The following is a 25,931-nucleotide window of genomic DNA, read 5'->3' as shown; positions in this document are numbered from 1 at the left end:
CAATATATATTTTAAGTTTCTCTCAACTCTAGCCTTTTTTGCTGCCTCCTTCATGTATTTTGACTTGCCAAATACAGACATGCTTCCATTTCCCTTCTGCATTTCCAGAATTCCTGCCCCATTAAAATATCTTTGATGCTTTTTATCAGTATAAAGATATTGGAAAATTTGTAGATAATAAAATTCCTTTTTGAGCTAAAGAATGAATGGAACAGGAAAGCCTAAAACACAAACATCAATTATTAAAAGTCATGCGGATCCTAGCCATCATTTCTGCATGTTATTTGTACTTACATAATGTTATTTTCCAAGTTCGGGATCTAGAGAAACATTACACATGATGAAATCTATACTTGAGAATCTGTTCGTGATATATCAGCTAATTTTTATTTTCACCTTTTTTGGAGTTACTGCATTTTATGTGTTACACTACAAGATCTGTCAAATCTCTAAAAATCTCATTGGTTTCCTATTGCTTTGCATCCTGGCAGAAAAATGGAAAATGATAACAAAACAAAAAATCATGAGCTTGAATAAAAATAAAATGCTAGTATTGCTCTTAGGATTCAGCTGGTTCTTATTAACCCGGGTTTGGACAAGAATCAAGATTTATATTCCCTTCTCAATAGCTGGAATAAGATCATTAGCTGGAAAAGCTTACTGGCCCTCACAGACATTGTATTTTTCTGCCTTAACTACTTTTGGCTGCAAGATGGGATGCTTACATTGTACTATGATTACCCTTGTACCTTCTCTTCTCAGATTAATTCCCGTTTGATTTTGATAGTTTCATAAAAATGAATCTGAAATTCCAGTCCTTTCAAGTAGTATAAACCATCTTTTTAATTCTCTGGGTTTCCTCTCCATTTCTAGTCATTTTGTATCAGAAGCCTCAGGACCAAATATATCAGGCTAAAAACCTGGCTAGACACCTGGCAGAACAAGCTCAAGAACCATTTGTAGAAATTATTTGTAGAAACAGAGAGGGGGAAAAAAAAAGCAGGTGTAATTCTTACACCCACCCTCATGCAGTTCTTCAGGATTCCCTATCTTCTGTAGCAAAAAGGGAATGACACAACTTCTTGTGTTTGGACAGGTGAGCATAGGTGAGCAGCAACCTTGCATGCTGCCAGGTGGTTGGGCAGGATTGAGGTATCTGTCATCATAGATCTCAAATGCATCCAACTTAATATGAGTCGGACAGATTTATCCCATTTATGCTGCAGTAGTTTTCCTGTCAGTTAGCACCTGAGATTTCAGTCACTGCTTCATACCAATGAATTAGGATTTATGAAACCCTAGCATTCTACAATATATATATATATAGTTTGTAGTCCATATTGAAAGTACCAAACCAATCCTCATATGTAATTTCTTAATTTTAGGATTTGCTTAAATAGATGATAATACATAGATTATATGCAACTGTAGTATGCTCAGATACCCATCATTTTTATTTCTTTCTCACTTACTTTTACCAGTTTTATTCCACCGGGGCCACTGACTTCAGGCCAATCAGGTTCACATGATCCTTCTAAGGTTGGTTTCTGCTGTTTATTTTCAGAGAGATTTCTCTCAAGTGACCGTTATTTCATTTTTCCTTCACTGCATTTAAAGAGATTTTTATCCTGACAGAGATCAGGATCTGGTATCTTTTATTTGCTGAATGTCAGTTTGTTATCTTAAATATGATAGAATTTCCTCTTCTGTCAGGGCAGCTATGTGCATGTTTATCATTGTGTAACAAGTCAGCCTGCCACAAAAAGAGCTGTATCCCACTGCAAGTTTTTACTGTTATGCTCTCCTTCACATCACGTAGTATGTTCTAAAGAAAGACACATTTGAAATGACTGCTGAAGACTAAATTACCATAAGCATATTCTACGTGTCAGAGTACCATGATTCCGACACATTTGAAATGACTGCTGAAGACTAAATTACCATAAGCATATTCTACATGTCAGAATACCATGATTCCAAATATCAGAAGTCTCTATTGTGTTTTACAATTCAGTATTTACAAAATGAGCCTTTTAGAACTAGAGCTCTGTGTGTCCTGTGCAAGAATCTTCTCATTGATGTGCTCTTCTGTCAGTCTCCATCATCTACTGCTAGAATCCAGCACCTGTTTCTGCAGCCTGGATCTCTCCCACCAAACAGTTTCATTCAGCTCCCTGCACAGAATAATTGTCTCATCAATGAAACTAGAAAGGTGATGGACAATAAAATCCCAAAGCATTTTTTTTTGGCTCAAAACATGTTCAGAAAACAAAGGAATTGTACTCCTGCATTTCATTACTTATGGCTGAGGTTTCAGGACAAGAAAAATGGGGTTTTAGGAGAGCTCTCTGTTGCTGCGCATTCATCCTTTGAAGTGAGCCCTGGGAAGACTATAACAGTGATAGTATTATCTGAAGGCAGCTTCCCTGCAGAGGCCCTAGCAATTGAAATATTTATGTACTGGTTCCAGAGGATAGCGGTGACAAAATTAGACTCCTGCAGATAAGCCATTCCCATTACTTATGCCCCAATAAGCATGAAATAAAGCTTAAGTACAAAAGTTTTCCAAATCCTTATCAGTTTCCAATTTGGTGTCTCCACATCACCCTGCACATCATCATTCATAGCACTCTTTTCCTTTAACTATCCAAAATGGACACAAGCATCACAGGCTATCAAGCATTCTTGTAATTATCATTGCCTAGACTAAACTTGAATCAGAAATCTAGAAGCAGATAGGTCCATGTTTGTAGAACATCCTGTGATGATGGTGATGATCATGGTGACACGATGCATGATAATTGCTGCAGGGCAGCATTTTTCTCAGTGTACTGCTCTCCCTATAAATACTCAGAGCATTTTGGTACTAGAGGCCTTTAGAACAAAAGGAAGTTCATGAGACACAGGTAGTTCCAAATGGCTCTTCAGTATACATAAATCTCTTATTGACAGCATGAGTCACAGTAGATGTAATAGAGGAATTAAATCTTGAGTCCATTAGAAATTCTTATTTTCTTGCTCATAGCTAAGATCAAGAGAAAGTTGAAATGCAGTGCCTCTGACACTGTTCTTAGTCATAATGGCTTTAGGATTCCCTTCAATGCCTTCCAGGTCTCAGAATTTTTTCCCCCTCCACTGCTATTGCAAAATCTTAATTTGGTTACTGGTTCAAAGTGAGGGTGTACCAGTAGACACTTTCTCTTTAACAGCAACCTCAGCATCAACTGCCTCCCTCATTTCTCTGTTAACCAGAAGCAGTGATATAAAACTAATACACTACTTGTTGCTTGTTTTGGTGACCTCTGTAATCCTATTTGCTGCATAGACAGACAAGCATATAATCCATCACTGCAAATAACATCAGAAAATAAGTGGCAGTTTACCAGCTGCAAATCATCAGCTAAAAGTAGCCCTACCACAGCACACATTCCCCATACTGTGTAATTACAGAGAACTGCACAAACTTCACTGTTGGTTCAAACCCAATATAGTATGAACATCTTCTTTTGTCATTCTTGTATAAAGCAACCACTCCTCAGCTCTGAAATGGAGAAATATTATCAGATACTTTGGGGACTCTGTCCTCATAAGCATACTCCCTTGTTCTTCCACACTTTCTGCATTAACTGCATGAGAGTTGAGAGTATTGATCTTATTTGCACTAGGGAGCTCACTTCTGAAATGTGCTTCATTTCATAAGTTCAAAATACATAAGCATTTCTGTAATCACGAAGACAAAAAGATTCAAATGTGCTGCTTTCTGTTTATTTTTTGCACAACCATGAAATCCAACAACTTTAAGAACGACAGAAAACAACATTCCAAATTGTATCATCCTTTAGACTACAACATTCTATGTCTATGTTTATTGCCTATGGTTATTTCTATTCAGAAAAGTATCTGTTTGCTGTGTTTGAGCCAAACTGAGCATTAATTTATCTCTTCCCTTACAAGCACAGGAGCTCCTTTAATGGAATCTGGTGACTGTACAATTAGAAAGCTGTACAGTTTCCTCCATCAACATAAGGTACCAAAAATATTCTGTATTACAGACAAATATACTTCATTCTTACTAATTTTTATGGATAGTAATATCACATTAATAGACCAATTCAATTCTAGTGCTTCACTTTACCTTGTCAGGAAAAAAAAAAAAAAAAAAAAGAACCTCAAGACTTATGAGACAGGTAAGTCTCACACATTATCATTGGTTCCTGTGATTTAACAGCCTAATTACTCTTGGCTACCAAATGTATATTTGGATGTTCCGCAAGTCATTTTTGCTGAAATGGCATGGATTGGAAATCATTGTAGGACTTGCATTTTTCATTTAAGAATACTGCAGTATAAGCTGATAGTATTCATCTCAAGAGTCCTGTTTTTTGTTTTTCTCTCCTAGCCATATCTAAACAAACTGTCTGTATCTTGAGGACTTCAATGTGTGTAAAAAGCCTACGTAAAAAAAAAAAATTAATTCAATTGGTTTGAAAACATCTGAGTATTAAAAGACGTTTCAAACCTTAACGCTTCATTTCTTAAATTGAATTTAATACATAAAGATGGTAAATCAGCACAACACAATTCCAAAAATTGAGCTTTAGCCATTTTTACCTAACTTAATTCTGATTTAAACAAATCCCATAGTCTCTTGTATAGATACAGAGCTGTAGATTGGCTACATCAGCAGAAGTTTTTTTTGTGGACACAACAACACATATAAAAGTAAAGCAAATAATATTGGTCCCACTCCATATAATGGAAATCTTCAGAGAATTAATGTGTAGGTAGGATTGCCATTTCTGAACTCTAATATCGCTACATTGATTCTGTCTCTCTATAAAGTGTGAATTGCACATGGAATAAGAAACAAGTAATTAGGTATTTCTGTGTAATTGGAGGAATAAAGAAAACAGATCACTTTCAGCTCAGAAAACTGTATTTCCAATGTGCCTGTGGTCAAAAATGTGTGCACCAAGTAGTAAGTGCCTAGGATAAAACTGATACATAAATGGAGCTTCAATGGTGCAGTGCAGACAACAACAAAAAGGCTTCTCTAAGCATTTTGGAAAAATTTTGTTCCTTCAGTTCAAGCAGCAGTAAACTCTATGCATGCTGGGGATGCTCCGACCTGCTCAGTATTACATATATATATATATATATATATAAAATATATATCAATACCTATGTGAGGTGTCTGAATTGTCCTGTTATAAACCCAAGGCTCAGTCTCAGTTTTCACTTTCATGCTGGTAGAACTGTAACACAGCAGTATGGAATTAATTACTGACTGCCTCACCAGGTTTTTGTTTATTTTCCTGGTCTTTCAAGTCTCCCATCAAAAGCTTTGACAAAGCTTTAGCCTCTAACAAATGAATAATGAATAAAGGGGTTTTCCACTGTCTTTTTCCACTTAGTACTCTCCACCCCATCACAACACTCACATTCAGCTAAACTGCGTGGCAATCAACATTCAGATCACACAGTTACCAAAAGCTAATTGGAAGAATTGAGCCTTACTGGGTCCTGCATCTGCAGTGGGACAACCCTGGCTATACATACAGACTGGGCGATGGACAGCAGCCCCGCAGAGAGGGATCTGGGGGTTGTGGTTTACAGCAAGCTGAATATGAGCCAGCAGTGTGCCCTGGCAGCCAGGAGGGCCAACTGTATCCTGGGGTGCATCAAGCAAAGCACTACTATCAGGTTGAGGGAGGTGATTGACCTGCTCTACTCTGCACTGGTGCCGTACCAGAGCAGAGCACAGCAGGACAATCCCTTCCCTTACCAGCTGGCAGTGCAGTGCCTGAGGCACCCTGGACACATCTGGCCCTATTGGCTGCCAGGGCACACTGATGGCTCAGATTCAGTTTTTTGTCAACCAGTACCCCAGATCCCTTTCCACAGGGCTTTCCAGCCTCTCATCCCCAGTCTCTATGTACAGCCAAGGTTGCCCCATCCCAGGTGCAAAGCATAAGATAAATAAGAGCATTAGAATTTCTTTTTTCCATGTCTGAATGAAAGACTTTAGGCATCATCTCTTCACTGAAACAGTGCTGATTCCAAACAATCAGCAGAGTCCCATCACTATTACTGTATAACTTGTGAGATGTTTCATCCCTCTGATCTGCATACTTTTTTTCTCCACTCACTTTCACTAAAAGCAATGCTATAACAAAACAGCCCAGTGAACTTTGCAACAGCATTTCTTCATACACAACTCAAAAAGTAATGGGGTGGGTGGGGAAGCTGGAACTCTCCTGTTGGTAGATAGTATTTTGTATGAAATGTTACACGCGTTCACTGTATGTCTTAACAAAAACTTGGATAAACTGAAATTACTTGCAACTGACTGTTCAGAATGTATAGTAGGTTGCACATTGGCAACCCTCCTTCAGGATCCCTAAAGGACTTCCAGGATTCAGGGCATCGTCGTAAGGATAGAAGGCATGGGCCATAAACAGTATAATTAAGATGTGTGCAGAGCACAGGAATGGATAGGACACAGATAGGTTCATGTCCTGCAGGTACTATAAAGGTCTGGGCAACCTACTTTAGGTATTAAAAAAAAAAAAAAAAAAAAGGTACCTCTGTCTTACAAACATGGTGCTTTTGAAAGTCAAGAACTGCACTTTTACAATTGTTACACCATGAAAATGAAAAAAGCACAGTTCAGAAAGCCAAGCGAGTGAATTTGTCCCTGAACTCCTGCTATCAAGTGGGAAAGGGTACTGAAAACACGTATTTGCTGGCTAATTACTGAAACAAATACTTCTACTTCTAGTGGAACGCAGAGTAAGCAACTCCCAGACTCAGCTACGCTGCCAAACTGGCCTGATGGCATGTTGCAGCCAAGCCCAGCTCAGCATCTGGATGAAATAAAGACCTTTCTGGGGAGCAGTTTTTTGTGCAGTATACTCAGAGGTAAGCACAACACACACACTTTCTCAGAGCAGACCGAAATAAGATTATTATCAGTATCACACAGTAGCCCGAATGCCTATATCAGAAATGTTTACATAAATATATGTTAGTTAAGTGTCTTGCTACCTATAAATGAGAATGAGAATTGTCATTCTGAACTTAAAAAAAAAAAAAATATGGATCTGTCTTCTGAAGAGTGAAGATGAGAGAATTTGCATTTTTTAGAAATTTTATTATTTTGGGAAATGCTTAGTTCTTTGAAATATTAAATGAGTTGCTTCACTGATATCTGCTAGCTAGCTATTATCTGGCTAAAATGGGAGTTTCCATTTACTCTTTCTTCTCTTATTGTGCTTTCATACGCACCTTTTGCGGGGAATGTTTATGTATAATGAGAGATGGTCTGCTTAGATGGCACAGTGCTCACTAAATATCCTCTGTTTTAGTACAGTTCTTGCATTTTTGGTATTAAAAGACTTGTGGTAACCTTTGTGGCCAATGTGACAAACATTTTACTACCAGCACTAAAAATGGCAGCTATGCATCTCCTGGAAGCTCAGGTGGCTGCACATGGCGTGTGCTCTGAACACATTCAGAAAGCACCATTAAAGGATTCAGTAGCTATGCACAAGATAAAGTTTAGAAATAACCCCCCAAAACAGCCCCTAAAATATATGTACATGTCAGAAAAAGTCACAATCCCAACAGTCTTAAGACACACTTTTTTTTTTTTTGTTTTTTTGCTTGTGTTGTCATCAAGACTAATCCACTTTTTAAATATGTTTGGTTTTCATTTTCCACTAATGTAATAATTGATAAAAAGACTCGATTTTGAATCTTCAAGAAAACTACCAGGTATTCCAAATACATTTTGTCTGTCTCTTTCTGGTTTTGTGTTAATGGCCTTAAAACAATAATGTTAGCATGTGCAACCTAAGAAAGAAGCTCAGAGAACAAAGGTATGGCACAAAACCAGAAATGAGCTTTTTGCTGGCATTGCTATGCCTCTATCCTATAGAAGGAAATAATAAAAACAGGTTTTATATGTAAACACAATAGGTTGAGGCTGCTATTGGCATGCCTAAATTGTTTCTGGAGTGTGTTCTGCAAACCTTTTCCATTAACATTTCTGTTGGAAAAGCTAACTTTTTAGAGATGTAATGAACCATCTGATTTTAATTTGGTTGTTGAACAAGGGGTTACACTTTGAATTGTGCATAGCCAAGTTATTGAGCTACACCCAGCTTTATTTCCTTATACAGATAATGATGACTGCTCAAGCATGAGCAGCATGTGGGTAAGCAGCAACCCTCAGACTTGTTTTAAGTAAATTAAAATAGCTGGATAAGTAAAGGTTTTCTCTGTGGGAGAGATTTTACTCTCCTTATCATCATACTGTTCCCAGATCTTCCAGCTTAATGGTAGCAGAGAGATCTGCTAATACGGCTTTTGGACTTTGTCTCCTTTTGTCCCCCTGATGGAGGGACTGTAACATCTTTATACTGTTCAGTCACTAGCTCTGTTTGGCATCTCTTGCTGATTTCTTAAATGCTTGTCCAGCCCTGCACAAACACAGCTGTTTATTTCATTTCAGCTCTTGTCCAAGATAAAAAGTATCCACATGAGATCCTATGGGACATCTAAGGGTTCTGCATCTTCTACAAGATTGTGTTCTTGCAAAGCTAAAGCCCTAGTGAGTGCTTTAGTGATGCTTTGAATTCTAGTCTGAGAAAGATGAACAGAAAGGGGGAACTTCAATTGTCATTGACCCACACCCAGGAAAAACATTAAAACATGCTGGGAAATCACAGTGAAATTGCGGAGCCTAATTCCTCTTTTGAAAAACCCTGTTTGTCCAGTTTATGTGCAGCTGCCTGCCTGCTGGCTGGACACAGTGTAATTCAGGGCCAGCTGAGACATGTCAGGCAAAACAAAGCACTGAGCCAGGGGAGAAGCCTGTCTTGAAGCTTTTTTTTTGCTTTTTTTTTTTTTTTTTTTTTTTCTGTTTATACTGTCTCTACTTACTATTTCTTCACAAAGGAAATATAATGTCTGCTTTTAGCTGCAATTTCAGATCCTTTTTGAGTCTCTCATATTCCCAGTATGCCTGCCACCCGTTTGTTACCTAGCACATAGCTGAATTAGCCAGCACATGGTAATTAACCTAACAAGGTATTACTGCTACTGGTCTTCCAGTATTATACTGTTCTTCAAGATGTTTTAGATATTTGTCTTAACATTTTTCCACACCCATAAAAACATGCATATTCTCCACCCCAAAGGAAGAATAGCACTGGCTTTAGATATACTATACAGAGACATTTGTGCAACTTCTTATTCACAGAACTTTGAAAAAAAAAAAGGATGGTGTTTCTCTATATACCCAGAACTATGACCCCAATGGTTTTAGCTATGCTGTACCTAAGAAACCAACCAAAAATAGCCTATCATCCATGGTGCTCCTATGTAATATCCATATTTGTCCTAATAGGCAGCCTGAACTTGGACAAATCCCATCTGCCCTTGTGACATGTGGTGTCTGAGCTCTTCTGGGAAGGAGCCTGGGCTTTATCTGCCCAAAATCAGCAATGTGGTGCATCCTGAAAGGGCAGATGGGATAGATGGAGGCTGCTGGAGGCTGCTGAGCCAGCCAGAGTGCTGGGGCATGTCCACATGGCAGGTAAGTGTGGCCGTGAGTGTGCGATAATGGCAGGATTCACTGGGGTTCCCCCACTTATACAAATAATGGCTTGGTGGTCGTCCCCACCCTAGCCCAAAGGACACACCTGTAGACAAATGAACTAAATGGACAAGCTACTTTAGCCAAAGTCCTGCTTCTGTTCTCACTACTCTAGAGGGTATATGCAGCCAAGAGACCAGCCCTGACCAACAAGGTTATTGCCAAAAATCACTAGAGATTTTACTCCTGGGAACACGCTGTCACCATATGGTCTCCACATCAATAACACCAAACAAGTCCTTCATAAACAGTGTTCTAATAACAAATACCAGAGGAATTAATAACAATTTAGCTATTATTTTCTAATGTTCTCACTTTATTAAGAACTTCTATACCGTCTGAATGAGCTATCCCAGAAGAACATCTGGCACCCACATGAATACCTGATGAAATCTATATGATCCTGGGTATCTTACAAATTTATTGTCAGCAACAGCATCTGTTTCTGCCAACATGGCTTACAGTAATACTACATTTTTTTTTCATTCTAGGTGCATAGCGTAATGTCCATGCTGTACTACACTCTGATTATAGCTTTTTTCATCGGCACACAGGCAGCTCCAAAGTCAGAAGACAATGCTCCACTGGAGTATCCTGCAGAACACTCCCTACCCAAATCCCACCAGAGTAACGGACACCACATTTCCAAGGCAGCTCCACAGACAACCCACAGCCACTCTACTTGGACGATAGGTAGAAGAGAAGATATAAACATTACCATGGACCCAAGTTTATTTAAGAAGAAGCGTTTCCGGTCTCCTCGGGTTCTGTTCAGTACACGGCCCCCTCCAGTATCAGGGCAAGGACAGAATATGGGACAGCTCAGCAGTGCAGTCTCTCTCAACAGGACTGCCAGGACCAAGAGGACAGCGCATCCTGTATTGCACCGGGGAGAGTTCTCAGTGTGTGACAGTGTCAGCATGTGGGTTGGGGACAAAACCACAGCCACTGACATCAAAGGCAAAGAGGTGACAGTGTTGGGAGAGGTCAACATTAACAACAACATTTTTAAACAGTACTTTTTTGAGACCAAGTGCAGGGACCCTAAGCCAGTCTCCAGTGGGTGCCGAGGGATTGATGCAAAGCACTGGAACTCTTACTGCACCACAACACACACCTTTGTCAAAGCACTGACCATGGAGGGCAAGCAAGCAGCCTGGCGGTTTATTCGAATTGACACAGCCTGCGTGTGTGTGCTCAGCAGGAAGTCGGGGAGACCCTGAGATGGAGCTAAACCCCATGACAACATCCTCCTACCCCCCTACCTCAGCTTGTAAATTATTTTAAGTTATAAATGACTGCATGGTGTATTTATAGTTTATACAGTACAGAAAGAACTTCATTATTTATTAAACTCTCTTGGAAACCTTTTGTGCTTGCAATTTACTTACCGTCAGAACCCCTCAGAAGATGTCCACCTTAGTCTCAGTTCAGCCCTACAACTCTGAAATGTTCACAGGACCACTGAACAATCTTTGTCCACTATCTTATAAAAAGACCACATTTTTCTAGTTTTTCATCACATAGCCTGCAAGTTTACTGTGAAAACCTTGTAGGTTTATTTTCAATTTAAATATTTCCAACAATTATGAAAAGACTGAAAAAGACCCTTCAAAACTTGCTTCCAGTTTTACTAAGTATACATAAAGGTATTAGTCTTCTATCATTAATCACCTCAGTGAATTCCAGGTAGAGAACACTAGTTCTGCATGTTGCTAGATAAATTTCTGATTTAAAATTGCCAGAATATTTTCATTACAAAAATAATCCATTCTGAATTATTTTTGAACACTTGTCTATACAAGAGCAGAGTCTAGATGCATGTATTTTTGAATTGGAATGGCATTTTACAGCTCATTGCTTAAGAGCTATATTAAAGTGATGGGGTTGTAAATGTAAATATACGTATAAAAATAAAAAATCTTCATAAGCCTTGTAATTAAGAAGTAAAAAATATCTTGAGGTGGTATTTTGACAATGAGGCATTGACATAGGGGTAAATCTTCTCATGGGTGATAGAAAAAAACACTAAGCCTGTATCTCAGCAAGAAGCCCCAAAATAACCATGGGCTCATAATTCCTGTGCTTTGGAGAATACTGATTTCTAGAAGTACATAGTGGAGACTGGTACTCGTGCTGGGTGTTTAAGTCACTGCACACTGGATAAAACTGTAGTTTCTCTCACTGATTTCTTTGGAAGAAGAGCTGCTATCCACTGCAGAAACTGTTTCAAAACAAATACCATTAAGGATTTTTAGCCAGGTTTCTTCCAAATTCTAGAGGGCACGCTTTTGCCCCTGCCTTTACTCACACACTTATTTCTTTAATGAGAAAAACAGGCCTGACATTTGCTTCCCCAGGCTAAACAGCAAAGGAGAGTAAATCTCTAGAGAAAATGTATTGTCATAAAATACTGCCAATGGAAAATAATAAAATCTAGGTAAGATATGCTTTCTAGTAAGACATTGCCAGTCTGTGACATAGAAGGCAATAGTTCAAAGATGATTCCTGATAATCACTCATATGTCACTTTTCAGCCCCCTCTAGTAGGCAGTTATGGTGTGGGACATCAATATTCCGATAAGAATGTTTTGCCCCCTTCAGAACATTTTTTGCTATATATGCATGAATAGACAGTTAGCTGAAAGGTCTAGGAGAGGACAGGATCTTGATTGTCCTGTGGCCACACAGGTATCAGATGCTCTAACACAGTAGCAGAACACAGTAAAAGTGGCAACCACCTGTCACTCAACACAGGAGAGATGGAGGAAAAGCTCAGTGTGTGGAAAGCACAGCACCGTGAAGCAGAGAGGAATTTAGAATTGGAACAGAGTCATGCCTATGTTCTTTGGGAGCCTGAAAGCAATGTACAAAGGTAACAAATCTGTTCTTTACCATACATGACGCAGTGTGACTAGGGAAAAAAAGGAAGCCAATAGTTATCCTGGATTTCTAGGTTTCTGGTGAATGCCATTATTTTACCATTGACATAACAGAACTGCAACTGAAGCAGTGTCTCAGGATTGTATTTGGTAATTCCAAATGTGCAAAACTTGGCATTTCTTCACAGAGCCCTGAAACTTTCTTCTTAAAGCAATCTTGAGTGCTGGCATACCTTCCATAAGCCAGACCACTTAGAGTTCCTCTGCTACACCTTAAAGTACATTCCTGCCTCTAACACCCAGTCTGCTAACAGACAAAGAGATGCCATTGCAAGATCTATTAATTACTATTATGAATCTGGACTTTTATTCTGTTCATTGAGGGGGAGAGTATTTTATAGTCTGACAGATATTGATGTGATTTATTCCACATTTACCACTTCAGCTGATTTTCATTTTGTGCTTCCAAGACTGAAATTAGACTATTGGTTCATAATACGTGACAGTGAAATATGTTGTTACTAGCATTTCTTGCCTAATAATTAAAAAGGTCCCAAATGGGAGGATAGAAAAAGCATGAAAAGGACAGTTTGGTGCATTCACACTTGGATCTTGATCCCAGCATTAATTGCAGAATCTAGTATTCCAGACTTAGAGCTACAAAAACCACAATCAGTTTCCATCCCCTTACATGGAACTCATCCTCTCATCACCACTGTTATTACAGTTTTGTTTTGGTGGTGATTTTCAGTTTTGTTTTGATGTGTCTGAAGTCTTACTGGGTATGCAATCATTCCCACTGCTGAGCTGATGCCAAAGACCTGGAATGCCAAAAGCTCATTGTAATGCTCAGTCCTGCAAACAAGTTATTCGTTGTTAGGCCTTGCCCTGATTGCTTTCATTTCAATTGCAATACAGATAGGAAGTTTTGACATTGACAGAGGAAGAGCCTAGTTACAAAATAGTCACGCTTTCTCTAAATAGTTCCTTTCATCCCTTACATAACAATGCTTCTTGATTATCTAATCAAGTGTTCAAATGTGATTAAAGGGAAGCACAATAGATGCTGCACCCTTACAAGCCTTTCTTTAATAAGCAACATCTTTCATTAGAGCAACTAACACCACTGTCAGGGAGCTTGCTTGTAGGGCTTGAAATTGAGAGAGTGGCTTTAAACTAAAAGAGGGGAGACAGATTGGAGGTTAGGAGGAAATTCTTCACTCAGAAGGTGGTGAGGCACTGGAGCAGGTTGACCAGAGAAACTGTGGATGCCCCATCCCTGGAGGTGTTCAAGGCTAGATTGAATGAAGCCCTGGGCAACCTGGGCTATTAGGTAGCACCCTTGCCCATAGCAGGAGGGTTGGAATGAGATGATCTTTAAGGTCCCTTCCAACCTAAGCCATTCTATGATGATTCTGTGATGAAATTACTATGTATTCTTAGCTCTAGAAAAATCAGTTTCTATATTCCTACAAATAGGCTATTCTGGCAAGGCATCTCCAGCATTGTAACAATCATTGGACCTGACACACAGTCTTGAATTCCAGCACTCGATCTGCATAACCACTGAAGATTGCACATTAACATTTCAGTAGGACCCTTCATCCAAACTGCTATATAAAACGAAACTAGCAAGAACTAAGGAAGATTCAATGTCACCGCCCACAGTGGAAGAAAATATAGAAGAACTATTATAAAGCAGTTTAAAGAAAGCTATCCAGCAGAACACCTGGAAGCAGCAGTCAGTAGAGGGACTTGAAATTAAGAAAATACAAGACAGAATTATCCAACTTCCAATCTGGCCAGGAGACAGTACTCAGTGGTTTTTAAAAGCGTAAGAGAATTATAAGAGGACCAACATCTCATTGAAAGAATGGATGCGCCTCTGCTTAGATTGGTGTTAAAGAGCAAAACAACTTCATAATGGTTTAAAACAGTGGTGACCTTAGCTGCACATCCTTAATGTTAAGGAGGGAAAAGGCCTACTGCACCACAACATCTGGGAGAACAAGGAGCGAGAAACAGCCCTGCAGGCACCAAGGGTAGTGTAGGAGGGGGCTCCAGGTGCCAGAGCAGAAGTTCCCCTGGACCATGGTGAAGCAAGCTTTCCCCCTGCAGCGCATGGGGTAACGCAGCAGAGCAGATCTCCATGCCACAGGCTGTGGAGGAGCTTATGTTGGAGCAGGCAGATCTGGCCTGAAGGAGGCTGCAGCCCATAGAGTCCACATGGTACAGACCTATAGTGGAGCAGTTCTTGAAGAGCTGCTGCCTGTGGGAAGCCCAAGCAGGACCAGTTTCTGAAGGATGGCATCCTGTGGGAGGGACCCCACACTGGAGCAGTGGCAGAGAGGGACCGTGAAGGAGCAGCAGAGACAAAGTGCTAGGGACTGACCACAGCCCCCATTCTCCTACGCTGCTGAGGGGGAGAACACAGAAGAAGGCAAATGGGGGGAAAGTGCCTTTAGTTTGCTGTTAGTTTCTCACTGCTCTAGCTTGTTAGCAATAGGTAATAAATTATATTAATCTACCTATGCTGAGTCTGTTTTGCCCATGATGATAATTATTGAGTGATCTCCCTGTCCTTATTTCAACCCTTGTATTTTCTCCCTCTTTCCCTTTTAGGAGGGGGAGTGAGAAAGCAGTTGTGGTGGAGCTCAACTGCCCAGCTGGGTAAAACCACTACAACCTTTGATCAGGAAAGTCATCATTTTGCTGCCTGTTGTTCATGTGATGGGGACGCTACATTTCAATACAGTTAAAGTCAGCAGGATGGGGCACGAGGTTCTTTTGCTGTGTTTGTACTGAACTGTTCTAGAAAACAGTTATCTTGCTTTACACCAAAAGAAGAAAAAATCCCCTCAAAAATGTCCACACCTAAAACAGTTAAATGGATTACTGCTACAAATGCATATAGATTTTTCTTTTAAAGAATTACTTTTAAATAATATACTGCCTGCCAGAATCAGAGCACAAAATCCACCATATTTCTTTTTCAAACTTATCACTCACCTAGTGTTGATTCACAAGAAGGCCAGCAGCATCCTGCTTTGTATCAGAAATAGCGTGGCCAGCAGGACTAGAGAAGTGATTGTCCCCCTGTACTTAGCTCTGGTGATGCTGCACCTCACAAACAGTGCTCAGTTTGGGGACCATCACTACAAAAGGGACATCGAGGTGCAGGAGCATGTCCAAAGGAGGGCAACAAAGCTAGTAAGGGTCTGAAGAATAAGCATTATGAAGAACAGCTGAGGGAGCTATGATTGTTTACCCTGGAGAAAAGGAGGCTCAGAAGAGACCTTAATGCACTCTACAATTAACTTAAAGGAGCCTATAGCAAGGTGGGGATTGGTTTCTTCTCCCAAGCAACAATGATAGGTCAAAGAGGAAATGGCCTCAAGTTGTGCCAGGGGAGGTTTAGGTTGGTTATTAGGAAAGATTTCTTCACTGAAAGGGTTGTGAAGCATTGGAACAGGCTGCACAGGGAAGTGGTTGAGTCACCATCCCTGGAGGTATTCAAAAAACATGTAGATGTAGAGCTTAGTGACATGGTTTAACGGTGGACTTGGCAGTACTAGATTAAAGGTTGGACTAGATGATCTTAGATGTCTTTTCCAACTTAAATGAGTCTACGATGCACAGGAAAAAATTAGGTGGCAGACAGTGTTCATGTCAGTGCATCATCCATTTATGACTGCTTTAGTTAAAGGTTCTTAACGCAGACTGGAACTCAAGCTTCTGAAAACATGCACACTGTGAGTCTTTAGACAGCATGGGATGGTATTTTAAAGGAGAATAGACTGCACTAAACTCTAAGGGGGGGTGGGGGTGGGGTAGGAATGATCAGTTGAATAGGTAAACAATGAAAAAGTGTCTTCAAGTCACTAGACAATGTTCACTATGTCAAACCTAGAACTGTAAGATCCAAGTTGTTATTCAATTTTCCCACACCAAGTTAGCAATACTTTTCAGGAAGTTGTGAAAAACAACTTCCTATTAAGGCAATCAAAAACTGACCAGGAAAAAAATTATAGGAATTTATCAGCAGCTTTTTTGTTAACTGACACTGATTATAAGAAATGTTAGCCATAAATATAATTAACAAAGTTAAAACAGTAAAACTAGAGGCTTAGATTAAAAAACATTATGAACCAGAACAGCTATAAGTAATTAGGTAAGACGAAGAATTGATGGTGACAAGAATGTGAAAAATGTGTCAGAAGTCTGTTGTCCTCCACTAGTTCCTAGCTTATAAAACAAAAAAAAAAAATAAATAAAAATAAAAACACACAGAAAAGAGCAAAGAGGAGATTTTAGTACGTTAGTAATAAATTTTGGTAATGAATAACATAGGAAAGGCAGTATCTAATGGGAAAATGCTCTTCTAAACTGGGACTCTTTATTGACTAATGATGGAAGTCCAGTTCACTCAACTTAGAAAGTCAAGTTCTCTTTCAAAGTGTGCTCCCAAAGCAGATTACTGAAGCAAAACACAGAAAATTTTGCAAGGGCTATTGTTATCCTGAAACAAAACATTTTTCATATGTCTGAAGCAAGTTAATAGATAAGCTACACTTAGAACATTTGCACACTAACACCATTTTCAACAGTTATCTAATATGCATCTCTTGCCACCCAATTTGCCAACAGCAGTACTCAAATTACTACATGCTAATGTATCACTGAACTGCAAAGCTATTCAAGAAAACAGAAAAAATGCAGCAAGATTTTGCCACAAGACTGCTAGCTACCAGCTGATGCAGGAAAGCCATCTATAACGGATAATATCATCTTCTTACTTGCCAGGTAAGTATGACTAATTACTGACACACGAAGAAAAAAAAAAATGTTTCATTTACTTGCAAGTAAACTTGGCACCCTTCTGCTGAAGTCTTCATGCTTCCTCCTTGTTTTCTGCACAGGAAGGAAAACCATGTGAAGAAAGTTCTGAAAAATCTTAAAGGCTTTCTGCTATGTTGTAAGTTGAATCAGTTATTCTGATTACAATTTCCAGAGTCAGCACAAGGAGAATGGCACTATAAAAATTAAGGCCAGCCATTCCAGGAGTAGCAGACTGCTGTATAAGCTCAGGGCTACTGACAAATGCACAAATTTCAATCTAATTAAGATACATCTTCCTGAAATTAGAAGATTGTGTCACCAACAACATTAAATTATAATCAACCTAGAAACGGAGGACAGAAGCAACACTCTAGAGTGTTCAAAGGGGCCCAAGGAGATATGAGACCTCCTTGTTCATTTTCTCTGGTCGTTTGAGAGAAAAAAAAAATGCTAAACACAACTCTTTGCAAGACCGATCCTTTTCAAGTATCTTGTAGATACAAGATACTAGATACAAAGGTGACTATATAAAAAGTAAACAATGATTTACATTGTGGGGTGTTTTTTTGTTGTTGTTGTTTATTTGGAGATAGGACTGAAAATGAGGGAAAAAAATGTATACACGTGGCATTTATTTTACTCTTTACAGTTTCCTATCTGCATTTTTCACATAGGTACTATGTCTCAATCACTGTAATGCCCTGAAATACTTTTTCAAAGAATATGCACATTTCTGAAAAGGCTGTTTGTTGATTTGTTTGTGTTGTTGTTTGTTATAAGAAATAAAGTAATTATGAGCATCGAAAATGTTTCTGGGCTGACTCCAGTTGCTTTCCTGGCATTTTTTCCCATGACATTCTACCAGGGGTTGTTCAAACAAGAAAAACGTAGTTCTGTGGTTTACTCATACAAAAAAAAAAAAAAAAAAGGGAGCTCTGGTACTTTTTTAGCACATATTACTAGCAGGGTTCAAGAGTACCCTCTCCTCTGTCATGTGACTCTGTCTGTTCATAAACATTGCTCTGACCAATGGGTGCAAATTTAGATACTTCTCAGAATGATTTGTTGCCTTCTCACGACAGTTGCAATCCCAGACTGGATTGGATCCAGTGGGAAAATGTTTAGACAAAGTACTGCACTAATCAACACTCCTGAGGTGTGTGCCTGTGGTATGCCTGTAACAGAAAGTTTACAAGACATTAAAAAAACTACATCATGCTATGACTGCATTTTGCAGAGTGAATGGTCTATTCACTGGAAGTAACGCTCTAAAGGGACTTCAGCAAGAACTGAGCATCATGCAAACATGCAGTCATGATCATGATCTCTAACACTAGCCATTTGGTTCAGCTCTGTTTAACCCAAATATCATGACAGTCCTGAAACAGAAAACAAAGAATAAGGAGGTACATGTGGACACTAGAACAGGAAGCTTTCACTTAACCTGCTTCTCAGAACATTCTTCCTCCTGACCCTTTAGATTTTGACTTTCAAGAGCCCTTAGGAAATACTTAGCTAAAAAGATTTTATTCCTCATTCAGTGCTCAAACAGGAGATGTAAGCATGTAAGGACTGGAAGTCGGAAAGAGCAAATACAGCATGAGATTGGAAGCATCTCTGCTGTGCTGCACTAGACAGAGCATCACCAGCAAGCTGAGGGAAGTGACTGTTGCCCAATATACAATGGTTTCTACAGCGAAGAAAAAAAGATGAAGAGACAAGCTGTTGTGGTCAAGACCACCACAAGGAAGTACCAAGAGTACAGGGCCACTATTACTAGGTAAAAGGGAACTCAGTGAGTGAATTGATTTGGATGCCAGGCATACCCATTCTGTCATCCAAATACTTTCATAACCATAAACATTTCCATCTGTGCTCACATTTTACTTCCAGATTGAGATTTGCTTTCTGTTCACTGCAGAGTTATGCTGGAACAGCTAATGTACAGCTACATCCCTTTTTCGCACTCTCAGGAATCACACAGCATATAGGCTGGGGAGAAGAGAATTTACGTCCATCCCAACTTAAAATTCTGTAGTGATACTAATAGGCTCCCTTGGTGTCTTCTCAGGTACATCAGAAAGACTTAGCTCTGATACCCAGCTTAGGCCACAAGTTATTCCACTGTGAACAGACAGAAAACAAAATGGTAAAATGCTTTTACTGAAGTATGTCTGCCAACAAGAACCAATGAGACAGCAAATGCAGAACACAACTTCCTTAGCTACAATTCAGCTCCTTAGAGACTTTGCCTTCCTAATTTCCAGTACTTAAACCTAGCCTGCTGCATTTTTTCTCACCAACTAGTCTAGAACAACACTTCCAAACACTGTTTTTTTTTCCTGCCCCCTTTTGGTTTTCTCTTTCTTATTGCAACAGAGTGGTTTGGAATCATCCTACATGCATAGATGACACTTCAGTGAACATACCTCTGTAACACTTCTCCCTCAGAACATTTCTACCCTCAAAGGCATTTTTGCCTTTGCCTTCAGTTTGCCCAAAGACTGCTTTGCCAGTTGCATAGTGTTGAATCTTGGTGTACCTACCACAGGCGTTGTAGCCCCTTCATCAGTTTTATCAATTTTCAGTCTTCCTGTTCCAAATTGCTCTGAACAGCAAAGTTGCTATATGCGCACATTCACATAACACAGAAATAATTATTTATGTCTGAAAGCTTGACACACATGTGGTTAGAAGTTCATTAAAAATATATTCTTATAGTCCCCTTGTGATAGTATGTTTATGAATATCCTTTCTGCCTCAGAAGACACCATTATTGAGCTTTTCCTCATACTCTGTTTACTGGAATGTTACCAAAAGCCCATAGAAACCATAAAACATGAGAAACTGAAATATGAAATAATCTGGAGAAAGCTCCTTATCTGCCACTGACCACGGGTAATGCTAATTCAGTATTTTTGTTAAATTATTGTTAGATGCAGTGCTAACTGCTGTTTTCATTCCTATTTTTGCCATGAATGAACAAAATGTTCTTCATAAGCCAGAAGCTATTCAATAGTGAAAGATAAAAAGCCAGAGTATGTAGGAATGAGTTATTAGTTCTCAAAATGTATGTCCTTCATTTTATGTTTATTCTCAGTGTTTAAATTCACTTTGTTTCTAAATCAGAGGTCAAACTGAAACGTCTCATATTTATTTTCTCAGTGTGATAGAATAAGCAGAATGGCATGGCGTTTCTCCATGATAAATCATGTTAACTTATGTTACAAACAATGGCGTAGACTTTATCTGAGGTGTATTTTGAAACAGTAACAGTATACAGCTGAGACCACTTTTCTCAAGAACTAGGAAGCTGATGATGATGGTGCCTTTGCACACAATCCAGCCCTAGAAAGAGGTGCTGAACTTAAAGATCCATGGGAACAATGGTTGATTTTATGGCTGTGGGAGAAGGAGTTAAAAGAAAACCAAGACAAAAAATAGAGGACATTTGAGCCAATAGCAGCAAAACCAATAACCTTGTTAAGCTTGCCAAAAACAATTTATTCCCCTTTTAGACCCTAAAAAGGATTTTGGTATTCCTATTAAAGTATCTAAGCCTCTGTTTAGCCTCTTCCTTTTGCATAAATTTAAGAGAGGAAGTTATGCTCTTTCACAAGAAAAGAATGAACAAGGAATCAAATAAACATTTCAGCATCTTGTATTGGACCACACTATCCAAACTGCCAGCTCTAAAATGAGCTATACTGGAGGAGAAAAAATGCCCTCAGCATACTGTGCCAGCTCTGACCACACAGAGAATGTCTCTGTATAGCCAACAATATTCTCACTGTCAAAGAGTACAAGTGAACGTGAGAGGATTTTTACACCGAGGTCTTGAGGCTGGTTAGTATGACTTGGCAATATCCTTATGGGCTATTTTTATACCCCTAGATAAGTAACATGTAAAAACTGTAAAAGCTCAATGGCTACTTAAAAGAATTAACTCAGGCAGTTAGTTCCACTAATACATCTCACTTATTCTACATTGGATGAAAGGACCGTGAATATAAATCAACTTCCAGAGCATTAAATATTTTTTTTCCTTTTTCAAATAAACATACATTTTTAATATACTCACCACCTTAAAGGTGTTTTTTTCTTCATTACGCTCTTGAAAACAAATATCCACTCATGATAATACCAAGAGGTGGTTTTATTCATCCACTCAAACATATTCCAGCACAACTGAGGACCCCATTTTATATAAACTGGGCACCATGAGATGCAAATGCACCACGTCTACACATTTGATGTACTCAAAAACAATATCTTTTCCTGAGAAAAATGCAATTGCTTGAAGTTATGTAATATCGATAGCAGAAAGAAAATAGAAATATAACTCTGATTTAACTGACAGAAGAATCCTCTGTGATACTTCCATGCTGCCCATAGTGCCAATGCAACTTAAGTTTTGGGTTTGTTACTAGAATGTTTAGACCATTAAAAAGAACAACACTGTTGTACTCAGAACAAAGGATTCACTAGTCCCGTTTCCAACTCTGACCAAAACCAGATACTTACAAAAGGAAAAAAGCTAGTATACATTCTTGTTTAATAGCTGGTAAAGCTCTGGATACAATTTAAGCCCGAAACAAAAGAACACAGTAAAACACCTACGGGTCTCAGATCTATGAGATCTGAAGAACCTAATCAACAGCATGTATTTTGCCACTCAATAAAGAACTAATTCTTATGTTTTTACAGAAAAGGGGGGGAGGGAGGGAGAGGGGGGAGAAAGGGCAGAAAAAATTACCATCAAATCTCAAAATCTATGAAAAATGAAGAATACAGCAGGAAACAATATTCTAACCAACAACTGAAATATTAAATTATGCTAATCAAGACATCTTTGAGGTCACCAAGAGTCAACTGCAATTTACCATTTATTAAGTTATGGGCATAATCCCACAATAACAGATTTGATTAGCCTCTGGAACTCATAGATCAAAGATATTCAGACAAATCTTTGTCTTCTGGAACAGGCTTAGAGTGAAAGCAATTAGAATACAATATTATTCATTGCATGACCAAAAACACCATGTTTTCATAACTGAACTGAAGCTTGAGGATATATTCCCAAATTCATCTTTGGGAAGACAAACTCACCTCAACACTGGAAAGAGGTCATTAGGGATTACAAAGAAGAACCCAGCAATGTACATTCACTTCCATAACACATACCTACCATAACAGGAAGTAAAATGCTGCAGAAAGTAATCAACCACAAGACACAGACATATCATGATGTTTCCTGTCATGGCATGTATCATTACAATCGTCCATTATTATATATGTCATATATCATAATTAGCATGTATCACAGGTCTTACATCCTGCCATATCTTTGATACATATGCTGTTAACCACCTTAAACCAGATCAGTTGGTATGTTAAGAATGATAACATAACATGTTATCAACAAATGATAGTGTTTGATGGGGCAACTTTTTGCTATTTTAAATGGTGAATGCCAGCATTCACCTTGCTGGCAGCACAGACCATGGGGCATGCTGTTATGATACAAAGAGTGGCAGAACACTAGTTTATATAAAACTCTGAATCCTGGATACAGAGGCAGCAAAGGTACTTGCTACTGTCCACGACTGTGGCATGTGGTCCAAAAAAGTACCAATATTCATCATTTTATTTTTCTTACGTCTGACATTTGGTTCTACTTATGCTATATATTCTTTTCACTCCTCTTTCACAATCCCCTTTGGGGATTGGACTAGATGATCTTTCAAGGTCCCTTCCAATCCCTAACATTCTGTGATTCTGTGCAATTCTTTCCCTGTGCTGTAACATTTAAACATCTTCAATTCACATATATGATTAAAGTTTGTGTTTCAAAAGACATACATGTTTTTGGCCTCTGAAAATCACCAAAAAACACTTTACTCCCACAGCACAGACCCAGAGTGTCTGAAGTATATTTGCATGTTGTATTAATAGAATTCTGAAAATTGCTCTACAAAATTCCTAAAAGAGAATCAGCCAAAGTTAGACTTGGCATCTGCACAAGTCTCAGCTATTTTTTGGAATACTTTGACGACACTCATGTTATTGTCTCTCAGTTCATTTTTCTGCTCATATATTCCCCAAAGAAGGAAAGAATGGTATTCCCGTTCTCTGAATAAGGACACATCTTGTTCGTTAGAGTGATTTCATTTTTTTTTCCTTCTCTTTCTTGAGCTGTTGGATCTCCTAACTCTTGCTCTTCCATACAAGAGCACAGAAGTCATTCTACTGCTTCAAAGTAAAAGAAATCACAACAAAATTTTACCAGTAGAGAAGACACTTGTTTTCGATTCTTGTTTTTCTCAGATAAGGATACCGTAAACAAAGCCTTTAGAGATCACAGAAAGCCTGTTAATTAACTATATCGAAATCAGTAACATGCACACACACACAAAATAAAAAAATAATAATAATAAAAAAAAATTAAAGCTGTTCAATGCTGACATGAGCAACATTGCAATGCATTCCCTCCAACTGCACAAGGCTATTTTGTTTCATGTGTACACCTCCAGACAAAATAAAGGAATAAAGGTGCAGTATGAACAGGGTTATTCTCCTGTAAAGCTGTTCGTGAAGGAACTCTGCAGTCAATTGAGAACATTTTCATCTTCTTTCTTCCATTTGATCTTCTCTGCAACATACTTTTTGTATTACTCCTCACATTTTCCTTCCATCTGGTTTCAGAATTTGATTAGAAACTTGGAAGTTCAACTTGAACAGTTCAATGCAAAGAACTAAGCTGCTTCCAGACATTTTTTTCTCCGTGGAGGATCTTAAATTCAGTTGCAAGGTTCTTTTTACTGTATCTCTACCTAAACTGGAAGCTAAAGTCTTAGTAAACACTTTGCAACTCTTGTAAAGAGCAAAAATCCCTAACCCCTGCAAATATAGGAGGGCCCTGTTATCCTGAAAGAAACAAACCCTACAAAATAGAGGATACTGTTTTAAAAACATTTGCTATACAAGGTGTCATTATATGAAAGCTGCTTCTTGAGCAGGATACAATACACACTTAAACGATGATCAACAGTTTCACCAAAGAACACCTTTCATGGTGTTTTCATAGAAACACAAGTCTGGAAAGGATCTACAAAATCATCTAGTCCAACCATAAAACTTGGAGGTTCCATCGAGATATAGCAGAGCTCAATCTAGAATTCAGGGGCATCACTAAAAATAAATAAATAAACAACAACACCAAGTTACTGCTCAGAAAAAAAGAACTCAAAATGTTCAGTAACAAACACAGTTCAGATGGGTTATCTATGTCCTTCCCTGTACATGATCAAGAGAAGCAGGCAGTTATCGGTTGTGTAGTCAGGTCAGGAAAGGATGATAGATGGTCACAATTTCAGCACTAAAAAACATCTTTACCTTAAAAGCATTAAAACACCATATTGAGTCAGACAAAAGACTGATCTGTATCTACTGAAATGTTTGCAACAAGGCACATCTGTAAAGTATACAGAAGACAGGCACATAAACACTCAACATAAATGTGAGTAGAAAGATAAACTGGTGGTGATCTGGGAACAGTGACTCTCCCACAACATCTCAGATTCCAGGGCAATAGCCAGAAATGCTTAATTCTCAAGGACCTGTGAAAGTTAAAAAGAAAACCAGATATGAACCAACATCAGCAGCAAGAGAAATCCTGTGATTTCAAACATAATTCAAACAACACCACAAGCAAAGTCATGTTCTCAAAGGCATTCTGAATCACCACCTTAAACCAGCATCCACAAAAACTCATCTAACTAGTCCAGAAATGCAGAAGACACCTATGAAAAAGGCCTTTGACTGCTAACTGTAAGTATTGGTGAAATGAATTTAGGCTTCCTACATTTCTAAGAAACTGAAACAAGACAACTAGAAAAAAAGACAGCAATATTTTGAGCACAGTGCTATGAGAAAGTAAGCTTCTATATTCATCCTACTTTTGTCATTTGTGTATTTGTTGTCTACATTCAGAGTCAGATACCACTCCATCTGGGCTGCACCATATTAATGTTCTTTGTAATATTTGTTTGCAGAGTTCACAGAGAAACAATTTGATACATACATTGGATATATAAAGGAAATGTTATGGAGTTATCGTGTATTTACAATTCAGAAGAGGAATAAGAGAGATTAAACTTGGTCTGGACTGTTCCTGAGTAGACCCCATCTTTCCTGAGGAGCAGAAAAGGCTATATGAGTATTAATGATCATGCTCATCTTACAAACTGTGATCTGTCCATAAAAAGCAGTACATATGCCTCCTTCCCTACAAGATTTTCTGCTCAAATTGCAGTTTCTCCCTGATTCTTCAATACATATTTTACCCAGACATTTATTTCCAATCCTGAGTGTGTGATGATGCTATGATGCTTATTCCAAAATAAATAAATAAATAAATAAATAGTTCCCTCTTGTCATTTTAAAGTTACAACTATTCTTTTAGAGGTTTCCCCTCATCTGCCAGCAATTCTACTTCTGTCTTCCACTATTCTGGCAGCTTTTTGCACCTTGATGTCATCAATACATTT

At 38.6% G+C, this 25,931-nt stretch overlaps 1 protein-coding gene and 1 long non-coding RNA gene across 15 annotated transcripts in view; one reads left to right on the top strand and one right to left on the bottom strand.

Moving 5' to 3' along the window:
* The window catches only part of NGF (nerve growth factor), a 28,784-nt gene extending 17,752 nt beyond the window's left edge, over positions 1 to 11,032 (top strand). The window contains exons 2-5 of one of the 6 annotated variants that reach the window (XM_068660059.1): positions 1,482 to 1,539; positions 6,782 to 6,921; positions 9,413 to 9,601; positions 10,153 to 11,032. In XM_068660059.1, coding sequence (XP_068516160.1) covers positions 9,452 to 9,601; positions 10,153 to 10,884 — 882 coding nt within the window. In that variant the 5' untranslated portion in view covers positions 1,482 to 1,539; positions 6,782 to 6,921; positions 9,413 to 9,451 and the 3' untranslated portion in view covers positions 10,885 to 11,032. The remainder of the gene's footprint in view (positions 1 to 1,481; positions 1,540 to 6,781; positions 6,922 to 9,412; positions 9,602 to 10,152) is intronic. The other 5 variants (XM_068660060.1, XM_068660058.1, XR_011089816.1 and 2 more) reach the window with 5 other exon arrangements.
* Positions 1 to 25,931, bottom strand: part of LOC137844098 (uncharacterized) — a 118,959-nt gene that overhangs the window by 55,133 nt on the left and 37,895 nt on the right. The window lies entirely within an intron of this gene.

This window comes from Anas acuta, chromosome 24 (assembly GCF_963932015.1).
Source record: "Anas acuta chromosome 24, bAnaAcu1.1, whole genome shotgun sequence".
Lineage (NCBI taxonomy): Eukaryota > Metazoa > Chordata > Aves > Anseriformes > Anatidae > Anas > Anas acuta.
This window is presented reverse-complemented; position numbering and strand designations above follow the sequence as displayed.